Source organism: Aedes albopictus, chromosome 3, assembly GCF_035046485.1.
Source record: "Aedes albopictus strain Foshan chromosome 3, AalbF5, whole genome shotgun sequence".
NCBI lineage: Eukaryota > Metazoa > Arthropoda > Insecta > Diptera > Culicidae > Aedes > Aedes albopictus.
Genome location: NC_085138.1, coordinates 25,856,992 through 25,868,734, shown reverse-complemented (window position 1 = coordinate 25,868,734; position 11,743 = coordinate 25,856,992). Strand labels below are relative to the sequence as shown.

General features: G+C 37.2%; 1 protein-coding gene across 2 annotated transcripts in view; it reads right to left on the bottom strand.

The window, feature by feature from the left end:
- LOC109418407 (serine/threonine-protein phosphatase PP1-beta catalytic subunit) overlaps positions 1-11,743 on the bottom strand; it is a 278,303-nt gene that overhangs the window by 3,913 nt on the left and 262,647 nt on the right. For both annotated transcript variants that reach the window (XM_062855357.1, XM_029865674.2), the window contains 5 exons: positions 983-1,114; positions 693-908; positions 475-614; positions 314-412; positions 7-246 (listed from right to left, as the gene is read on the bottom strand). In XM_062855357.1, the coding sequence (XP_062711341.1) occupies positions 7-246; positions 314-412; positions 475-614; positions 693-908; positions 983-1,114 (827 nt within the window). The remainder of the gene's footprint in view (positions 1-6; positions 247-313; positions 413-474; positions 615-692; positions 909-982; positions 1,115-11,743) is intronic.

Genomic DNA, 11,743 nt, shown 5'->3' with positions numbered 1-11,743 from the left:
ACCAACCTGAAATGAACACATTAGATTCTCGTCGACCGACATCATTCCACCGGCGTTGTCAAACTCTCCGCAGTAGTTCGGAGCAGAGAAGAGCGTGACCAGCGAGCGTTTGGCAAAGAATTCGTACCCATCCTCGACGACCTGGTGCGCCCGGCAGATCAGATCCAGATCGTGCATACTGAGAAACTTGGACACCACGTCGACGCCGAAGGTGAAACTCACACCGCGATCGTTTTCGCCCCAGCCCTGTTGGGAAGATTAAGAGACCATTGAGGGCCGTGAACTTGGTGAATGTGAATACCGTTTTAAATACCTTCACATCCTTATCTGGGTCACTCCACAGCAAATCGCACAGCAGCCCAGTGTCGGGAACGTCGGTTGGCCTCATGATTCTTCTGATCTGCTCCATATGCTGCCAAGGACAAAAAACAATGAAATAAAATAAAACAAGTAGACATTTTTCATTGTACTCACATTCAAATCCGGACTCAGCCCACCGTGGCAGCAGAAGATCTTCTCGTCAATAATGGCCGCAATCGGTAAGCAGTTGAAGCAGTCGGTGAAGGTTTTCCACAGCTTCACGTTGTACCTCCGTTTGCATTCGTCGTAAAATCCTGCAAATAAAACCGAACGACATGAACGATGATTTATCAAATCTACCCAAGGACCACTTCATGGACTGACGCGCTTACCGTATATCCTATTAATACTGGCACACTCATGATTGCCCCGCAGCAGGAAAAAGTTCTCTGGGTATTTGATTTTGTAGGCCAACAGCAGGCAGATCGTCTCCAGCGACTGTTTGCCTCGGTCCACGTAGTCGCCCAGGAACAGGTAGTTGGCCTCCGGGGGGAATCCACCGTACTCGAACAGCCGCAGCAGATCTGTGTACTGGCCGTGGATGTCACCTGGTTGATAGGAACAAAGAGAACAAGGATGTTTTCGATATGTTTTTTTTTTTTTCAGAATATTATTCACTTACCGCAAATTTTCAGGGGTGCTTCCAGCTCAAGAAGGATGGGCTGCTGTAGGAAAATTTCTCGCGACTTTAGGCACAGTCCACGGATTTCTTCTTCTGACATGGGTACCGCCTTGCCCGGTCGACATCCTCGCACTGCAAAGAGAAGAAATGAACGTTTTGTTCAGAAACTACAAAATATTGATTTAACTCTATAAATTTTATAGTAAATTCCTAGGAGAATAAACTGAAAGATATTTAGATCCCCGAGTTCCTGAACAAAGCTTATGCAACATACTTGTAACCAAATTTGTAAGATCATGCATATAAATGTTGTGGCTTATAACAAAACATCGCAACAAGTTTTTATTTAAATATGTTGTATAATGTGAAAACAGGTTCATTATAAAAATTTTAATATCCTGTTAACTTGTTTTTACCCTTCTTACACCCATAAGAAGGGTATAAATACCGCTCGAAAAACCGACTTTCGATCCGAGGCCCGCAGGGCCGAGTCACATATACCAATCAACTCAGCTCGACGAACTGAGCAAATGTCTGTGTGTGTGTATGTATGTGTGTGTGTGTGTGTGTGTATGTGTGTGTGTGTATGTGTGTGTGTGTATGTGTGTGTGTATGTGTGTGTGTGCGTATGTTACAAAAAAAAGTCACGCACGTTTCTCAGCCGTCTGATATCCGATTTGGATTCTCTTAGTTGCAAATGAAAGCTACACAACATCCTAGTAGAACCCTATTGAATTTTATTACGATCGGACGTTTGGTTACCGAGATATCTTTCGAAGAGTACTTTGAAGTAACATAGGTTAGCTTTTTGAGACATTTTTGACATTTAGCATATTGATGAATATCTTAGCCGTCTGTCAACCGATTTGAGTTCTCTTGGCAGCAAATGAAAGCTACAACATCCCAGTAGAACGCTCTGAAATTTTATTTCGATTGGACATTTGGTTACTGAGATATCTTTCGAAGAGTACTTAGGACTTATACAACTAAACTTTTTGAGATTTTTGACCAAGTGTATCATAATAAATATCTCAGCCGTCTGTCAATCGATTTCGATTCTCCTGGCACCAAATGAAAGCTATAACATCCTAGTAGAACCCTATACAATTTTATTAGGATTAGACTTTTGGTTATCGAGATATCTTTCAAAGAGTATTTGGGAGTAATACAGATTAACCTTTTGAGAGATTTTTGACCAAGTGTATCATAATAAATATCTCAGCCGTCTGTCAACCGATTTGGGTTCTCTTAGCACCAAATGAAAGCTACAGTATCCTTGTAAAAGGCCCTGAAATTTTATTTCGATTCGACATTTGGTTACTGAGATATCCTTCGAAGAGTATTTCAATAAATTCCTTTTTTTATTTTATTATTATATTCGCTTGTTATCTTGCATGAGCTTTTGATCAGTCTATGGGAAATTATTGTTCAATAAATAATGCTATAATGCTGACCTCATATAAAGTGTATACTAGCAGGTTATTGTTTTCAATAAAATTATAAATAACAAATTACAAATAAACAGGAATTCTATGAAAACTAACAATATGTTAAATGAAAGCTTTGAATTTATATATTGTGGAAAAAATGCAAGAACTGGACAGCCAAAATAACTAGCTAATTCCAAAACTGATTACCATAGTAGATATATTATTTTTGTCCTTTTTACACCATAACCATGAATACCAAGTACTTCGGAGCCTAGTGGCAAGACACTGTGCAAACGAGAGTAACTCTGAGAAATTGTGAGTAACTCTTTTCAGCAATGATCGACGAAATTTGTTGAAAAACACCCCTAAAACTGCAAGAAAGGCGAGCTATTAGGCAATATTGTTTTGATTTTGCGATGAATCAGGCAACACCCAAGTGAAAACGGGAGCAATGTTGAGGAATTCTGAGCAACTCTGTGAAGGAAAATGTACTCTCCAGCACAGTGTCTTGCCTCAAGTTCGGAGCTAATTTATTCGATTGATTAAGAGATATTAGACAATGTGTATCTCGCTGATTTTCTTATCCATTTGTTAATCGATTCAAGATCTTTTGGCAGTTAACAAAAGATACAATATTCCAGAATATGTAAGCTATTTTTTTTAATTTCACACAAGATTCTAGAAGGTGTCTGGCATTTCTGGTAGTTAAGTCCATGGTCCATGATGCTATTTTGGAAACCAATCCACTAGATGCCAAATCCACAATCTTTTCTAGAACTTTTGGTCCATCGCACAAAATAAATATGTTAAATACAAATAATACAACAATAGTTTTAATAAGTGTAAGAAGGGTTCTGTTCACCATAGGAGGATTAAATCGGGTTTTTTTCTTTCTTTTGAGCATATGTATAAATTTATAACACAATTTTGAATAATTTGGTTCTGCTTTCGGTAACTCAATCTGATATAATTTTGTTATTTTGAAATATATTGAATGGAACAAATTTGATTAAATGTGTCAGTTTTTTGCTATGAATCGAAGAAATTTTGTTAGACATTGTGTTACTTTGACAACTAAGACTATCCCCACCAGTGCGTAGTAAGTCGATCAGTAGTAGAGGTATTTCTTTCTGATACCCACCCGTCTTAGCACCGCGTGTCACATCATCATTGGTAAAATACTACTTTATCTCCCCTCCAGTGGTTGGTAGTAGTACTTCATATCGTAAGTAGGGCACATAGGGAGGCAAATAAATCTAGATTGAGTTTACATAAGGGCGAAAATAACATGATCGATTCTCTTCATCTACCCCCACTTCTTCAAATTAAAGTAACAATATGCAAGTATAATTGTACTTTTTGGCCATAAAACGCTAGGTTACGATGCAATCTTAAAAAAAAACAATCGGATATGCATCTTGTCACTTTAATTTGAAGAAGAGTGCAGGAAATAATTCAACGGCCTGCATGCTGGGCTAATCTAGAGAAATCTCGAGGAAAATCTCGAAATAAATCCTGAAAATGCTGAAGACTCCTGCAGGAATCTCTGAAAATTGTACTGGAGGAACTCCTGAAGAAACTTCTGGAATGATTCCTGAAGGAGTTCCTGAGGGAATCCCTGGAAAATCTGCTAGAGGAACCACTGAAGGAACTTCAGAAGAAACCACATAAGAAACTCATGTAGGAATCACAGAAGTAATCCTGGAGGAATTCCATCAGGGATTGGAACTCCTGGAGAAACCACAATAGAAATTTCAGGTGGAATTGCTTCATGAGGAATCCCTGAAGGAAGTCCTGGAATAATTCCTGAAGGAGTTTCTGCAATGAGCTCCTCAAGGTAGCCTAGAAGAAGTTCCTGATAAAATCTTTCTAACAATTCCAGGAGAAATCCCTTAAAGAAATCCAGGACAAAACCCTGAAGAAGTTCCTGGTAAAATCCAAGCAAAATGCCTGAAAGAATTCCTGGGAAAATCCCACAAAGCATTCTAGGAGAAATCCCTGAAGGAGTTCCTACACAGACAACCAATAATCGTATAAAATGCTGCATGAGATGATAAAGTGGAGGCCATATACGAGCATGCCTTCGTTTAAGCGCATGTAAAATGAACGCATATCGCCTCTACTTTAACATCTTATTCAACATCTTACACGATCACTGGTTGACTAGGTAGAGAAATCCTTGGATGCATCCTAGCTCTGAAGGAATTCCTGGAGAAATTCTTCAGATAATTCCAGAAGAAATCTTTCAAGGAACTCCAACTCCAAGAGCAATTCCTCGAAGAATTCCAGAGATATCTGAAGGAATTCCTGGAGAAATTCCTGGTGGAATCCTTGAACGAACTGCTGGAAGAATCCCTAATGAAGTTCTTAAAGAAATCGCTGATGAAATTCTTGAAGCAATCCCTGAAGGGACTTCCCTCTGAATCCCGGAAAAAAATATCGGAGGAATCCCTGAAAAAAGCGTGAAAAAAAACAAGATGAACTTCATGAAATACCTGAAGGAATCCCTGAATGAGTTTATGACGAAATCCATCAAGGAATTCCAGGAAAAATCCCACAAATAATTCTAGAAGAAATTCCTGAAGGAGTTGCTAGAGAATTACTTGGAAAAAGCTCTGAACGAATTTCTGGAGAAATCTTGGAGAAATTACTGGTGAAGTCCCTGAACGAACTGCTGGAGAAATCACTGACGAAATAATAAAAGAAATCGCTGATGAAATTCTTGAAGCAATCCCTAAATAAATTCCTCTCTGGAGAAACTCCTGGAGGAATTCCGGAAAAAATTATCGGAGGTATCCCTGCAGAAAGGGATGAAAAAAAATCGAGAGTAATTCCCCAAAGTATTCCAGAAATCTTGGAATGAAATCCTGGAGAGATTCCTGGTGGAATCCCTGAACGAACTGCTGGAGGAATCCCTAATGAAATTTTTAAAGAAATAGTTGATGGTATTCTTGAAGCAATCCCTGAATGGACTGCTCTCTGAAGAAATTCCTGAAGTAATCTCTGGAAAAATCGTGAAAAAAATCAAGATGAACTTCCTGGATGAATACCTTCAGGAATTCCATGAAAAAAAAAACTTCTGGAGGAATATCTAAAGGACCTTCTACAAGAATCCTTGAATGAACTCTAGGAGAAATCCCAGACAGAACTGCTAGAGGAATGCTAAAAGAATTTTTTAAATGAATCCTTGGAATCTGGTGAAATTACCCTGAAGGAGTTCCTGGAAGAATCCCTCAAAAATTCCAGTAAAAAATCCTAAAAGACACTCCAGGTGCAATACCTCTAAGAATTCCAAGAAAGATAAATTCCTAAAGGAAGTCCTGGAAAAAATCTTCAAGGAGTTCCAGGGGGAATTCTCGAATGAGTTCTAGGAGTAGTCCCTCTAAGAGTTCTTGGAAAATTCCCTGAAGGAATTTGAGGAAAAATCCCTGAAGGAGTTCCTGGAGGAATCCTTGAAGGAGAAACCCAAATTCCTCCGATCAACATAAGTTCAGTCGTTGGCCAAGACTAGGAAAAATCTTTGAGAAATTCTTAGACGATCTCCTGAAGGAAATCCTGGAAGAATTCCTGAAGGAGTTTCTGGAATTAGTAAATTAAGGAATCGTAGAAGAAATCTCTGATAAAATCTTTCCAACAACTCCAGGACAAATCCCCGAAGAAATTCCTAGAGGAATCCACGCAAAAATCCCTGAAGAAGTTTATGACGTAATCCTTCAAGGAATTCCAGGAAAAATCCCACAAAGAATGAAATTCCATGAGTCGAGGAATTCCTGAAATAATTCCTGGATAAATCAATGATGGAGTTCCTGGAGGAATCCCTAAAGAAGTTTATGAAGAAATCCCTGAGGGAATTCCAGCAAAAATCCTACAAACAATAAGTAAAAATCCCTGAAGGAATTCCTGGAGGAATCCCTGGAGAGTTCCTGGAAAAAATCCTTGGAGGAGTTCCTGGAGCAATTTATTAAGGAGTTCTTGAAGAAATTCCTGAAGCAATTAAAGAACAAATTCCTGAAGAAGTTCATGGAGAAATCTTTGAAGGAGTTCCTAGAGAAATATCTCCAGCAGTTCAGGAGAAGTGCCTCACACATTTCCAGAAAAGTCCCTGAATAAATCTCTGGAGGAGTTCAAGAAAGGACTCCTAGAGGAATTCTCAAAGTTTCCATGGATAAATCACTGAAGGCGTTTTTGGAGGAATTTTTGAAGGATATTATGATGATGATGATGATGGTCCCGCCACATACCCCTACAAAGGTTTGAGCTAGACGATATATCTTTAAGATAATTATTAATAATGATCAATGAAATCAGATTTGCAAACTAAATACGGTCTGATTCTTATTACAGATATAAACAACATTATAATTTGTCATACTATACAGCAAAAACATAAATTTCAAAATACTGCTGCTCTCAACTACAGATGTTTGCAAGCGTTACTAGTGATCATGAAAGATCAGAAAATCAAAAATATTGCGAGGATTGATAACGTTCGCGCGATGTCAAAACAGTCGGCAATATTCTCATTCTCAAGAAATTCCCGACATTCAACTAGACAACTCACTACTAATCTACAGAATCCTTCAACAGTACAAATATTCCATATGATAAATAAATACAAAAATGTCATTTATACCTGTCGCCGCGCGCGAGACTCAAACTTTTGTAGACTACACAAAATAAGTTCAGTTAATAATACTACGTCAACAAATATAACATCCATCATCATCATCGGGGCGACCATTATAGTTTGTTCGTGCCTCCTATTACAAAATATAAATTGTCCACAAAAATATCCGTTGGTAAACTTCGTCAAGTTACAAAATCTAGTCAAGAATGAAAAGTCAACAGAGTAGCTGTTCAAAAAGCAGCTTTTACGTGTGAAATACATAGTCTCTTAAACTGTGATAGAGTTGCTGCATTCGTGATGTGGTCAGGCATCGAATTGAAAACATTTATACCTTTATAGTACAAGGAATTTTGTGAAGCAGCATGCAAAAAGTGGGGTGTTCGTATTTGATCCGCGTTTCTAGTGTTATAACTATGAATGTCACTTCCTCTTTCAATTCGGTCACACAAATATCTAGGCAGCATACCATTCTTTAATTTAAAAATGAACACCAACGTTAAATACACAATTCTTTGCTTCACTGACAACCACTGAAGGGCGTCCAACAAAAAAGTTGAGGAAGTGAATCTGTTACATCTTAAAATCAACCGCATTATTTTATTTTGCAAACGCTGTAGCCTTGATATTTGTGTTTCATTAGCTAAAAACAAAATGGATGGGCAAAACTCAATGTGTGGAGAAATGATTGATTTGTACAACTGTATTTTACTAGCAATAGTCAAATCGTTTTTTAATCGACATAGAATACCATACTTTTTGGCTATTTTCTTGATGACATTGTCGATGTGAGCGTCAAACTTTAGTCTGTCATCAATAATCACGCCAAGATATTTAATTTCGCGCACGCGATCAATTGTCTCACCATCAATTTCTACAGAGACTTCAGAGTTAACTCGACTCCGCGAAATGACCATGAATTTAGTTTTACTAATGTTCAATTTCAGCTGTTTGTACTTCAACCATTTACTCAGAGAACGTAAATCTGCATTCATATGTGAAACGGCTTCCCTCAAATCTTTTGCTGCAATGAATATCACGGTATCATCGGCAAAAACATTAATATCGCAAAACCGTAAGACTCGTCGCATGTCATTGATGAACATAATGAATAAAACGGGCCCTAATACACTCCCCTGTGGTACGCCTAGGCTGTTAACCACGGGGCTCGAAATCGAATCATTAAAAACAGTCCGTTGAGTTCTGTCAGACAAATAGCTTTCGAACCATCTGTATGCAGAACCCGAAATTCCAAAGCGCTTCATTGTTTCCAACAACAAGGGCCGAGAAATCGTTTCAAAAGCGCGTTTCAGATCCAAAAAAAAACAGCAACAATAGTATCTTTACGCTCTACATTTTCTTTCCATTTCGCTAGCACCAAGTTCAATGCGGTTTCACAGGAATGACCTTCCCGATTATTACTATTTAGATATGCTAACAGCTGGCCTTTTACAACAAGTTCCAAAATTTTTTCTAATGTGTGCAACATATTGATATTATGAAGCAAGTCAAGAAAAACTCTTACCCAAAGAATTATAGGAGAAATTACTGCAGGAATTCCTGAAAGTTCATGGAAAGATTCCCAGAGTAATCTGTTAAGGAGTTCCTGGAGTTTCCTGAAACATTTGCAGAAAATCATTTGAAACCCTTGATGGAGTTTTCAAGAAATCCTTGTAGAAATCTCTGAAGAAATTCCAGGAGGAATTCGAGAAGAAACCATGGAGGAATCTCTGGAGGAACTACAAGAGCAATCTTTAGCATCAGTAAAATCTCGTGACGGAAATTCTGATTTTATCATCTGTATTAACGAGATTTTTAATCCGGGGGCTGAAGGAAAGCATGGAAGAGAGGCAGATTTTCTTCTGGAGACTCTGCCGACGAGAGTTTCAGACAGCTAATTTTTGGGCGCTTTTATCAACTGAATGCCCTCTACTTTTTGTTTCGCTGGGGGTTCGGGAACGGGACAATCGCAAGCATAAAAGCAGGACAAAACAAATACTAGACGATCACTTTTATGTTTTACATGTTGAATGTTGTTGTTGTTTTGAGAAGGTTCTCAATAATACCTCGTTCAGATATTACAAGATCAAAACAATATCAGACAAGATTTGTCGACAATAAAAAAAAAAACTACCAACACCGAGTATCGAATCTTCGACCTTAGGTTTCGCATGCGGAGATGCTTACCACTGAACTTTGGCTCACTGTTGTGAATATCAGGGGAATAAGAGCATAAGGTTCTTCGTTTTCACAGCTCAGAGAGGGGTACATGGATGTACACGGGTGTATGCGTTCCATTGCGAGCAGAAGAACTAAATTTGATCTTATGTAGACATTTTCAGATGTTTCGACAAGAACAAAAACTGATATCAAAGCACTTTGAGATATTCGTGCGATATTGATTGAATTTTTAAATTACGCATCAAAATCACATCGAGCTATGACATCAAAAATGGTTGGGTTTGAGATACGATTTACAGGGTGGCCACTCAGAGCGGCAAATAAAATTTCCGGGTTTTTCCCGGTTTTCCCAGTAGCTTTATAAAAAATTTCCCGATTCTGAAATATAATGATTTACAGTGAAAATTAAACGTAACCTACTAAGAAACATTTAAGAGAAATAATATTCAATATTTTCAAATCCTTGGATTTAATATAGTGTTCATATGACCCTGAAAATAAGTTTATAACTAATTTACTAAATATTTAGCTAAGTCATGTGTTGTTTGATCTGATTGTCTCGTATACAATGATGGGCATTGAAGTTACGACATCTTCATTAAAAATTCGTAAAATTTATAGATGACATCTAGTACTAATTATGCAGTTATTTAAGAAAACAAAAATAAAGAGGATAATCATAGCGGGTCGAAATTCCTAGAGAAAACACTATGATTGTAGGATTTGTTGTACGAATCTCATATTAGGTGGATTTCTTAGTAATATTCAAAGTCTCTTCCAAAAATTCATGGTAAGTACTTTTGGGAAACAGAATATCCAGAAAAACATTTTAGATGAACTTCTGGCGGAATATCTGGAAAGATTACTGGTGAAAGAATATTGGAAACAATTTTTAGGAAAATCTTATGGTGAAATCAGTGTACTTCATGGTAGCGTAAATGGCTACTGCAGAAAGTCAGGCAGGTTTTTTAGGCTGAAATCGTAAATTTTAGGAGAAATTTAAGAGGTTAAAGAATTCTTAGATTTTGTCTGATAATCGTCTAGCATTGAGTTATTTCATCAGCGATTGTAATATGAAAGTCTCACATTTCTAGATATGTCAGTAATTTATCCAGGAATTCCTGAAAGACTTGTTTTTGAGAACTAACATCAAAATTTAGAGGCAGATCAAATATTCGGGAATTCTTCCATAAATCATACAACTATATTGCTCCAAATGCTTTTAAATACTCATTGGAACTTCCGCAAGAATTTCAATTGGAAGTTTAACTAGAAACTATGAATTCTCTTAATTCTCTAGAATTTCCTGGACCAGAAGTTTCACCGGGAATTTATGCTAAAGCTTCACCAAAAATGGATTTTACCGACAATTCACTCCGGTTTTCGTCGAACTTTTTTTCACCAGTTCAACAAAAGAATACAACAAACAACTTCATGAAAAACGACAGAATTTTTTAAACAAAATATTAGAAATACTTTTATGATCTACACTAGGCGTGTTTTTATGAATGCCACCAGATACTAAAAATCCCTTCATATATTCTTCCAAATGTTTTTCACTCGTTATTTTTAAATTGTAAGAATGTTTTCAGGAGAGTTACTCATCTAGATTTTCAAATTTTTTTATTTGAATTTCCTCTGACATTACATCAATAATTTCTTGGAGCAATTCATTCAAGAAATTAATCAAAAACTTTATCAGCATCGATCCTACCCGAATTCCTCAAGGACTTTTCGCTCAAAGGCACAAGTACTCTCTAAGAGATTGTACCAGGATTTTTTTTAGAATCAAGTTATATTTTTTTTGTTTTATAAAATTTAATACGATGCTTGATGCTTTCAGGAACATGTACATCCTGAAATTCAGAAGTGTCATATGAATCTATATATATTGATATTTGTCTCAACCAGTCTTTCCATCAGAAAGTTCTCTAGAATATCTTTGAAATTGTTCAAAATGTGATGTTAGGTAACATCACTATGATTCACTTTAATTGTCATTACTCGAAGACAAGATGTTGTAAATGTCCAAGAATGGTTTTTACGCCAGTTCACCTATTATCTTATTTAGTTCAACAGTTTTTGATTGCATATCCCTAAGAATCTCGTACTTTTGCTCCTGGAGACTGTATAAATTTTAAAAGTTGTCCGAGTTAGAAATTCCCGGTGGCTATCAACAATTCCCGAGGTTTTCCCGACTTTTTCCCGGTAATTTCAAATTCCCGAGCTTTTCCCGGTTTTCCCGAAATTCCCGACTGGGTGGCCACCCTGGATTTAGATAATTTCCTCTATTGTTTTGTTTTGGTATACAGATAACAAAAAGAAGGTGATCCCGAGCAGGAGAAAATAGCTGAAGAATAACTAACTCAGCTATGGAAAACCGGATACCTACAACCTGAATGAGGTATTAAGTAGCCCTGCATAAGGAGTAAAATACCTAAAATAATAACTGGTGTGTATTCTGTGCATAACGCGTGAATAATGACATCAGGTATGGTAATACCTAAATAATAATCGGCGATTTTT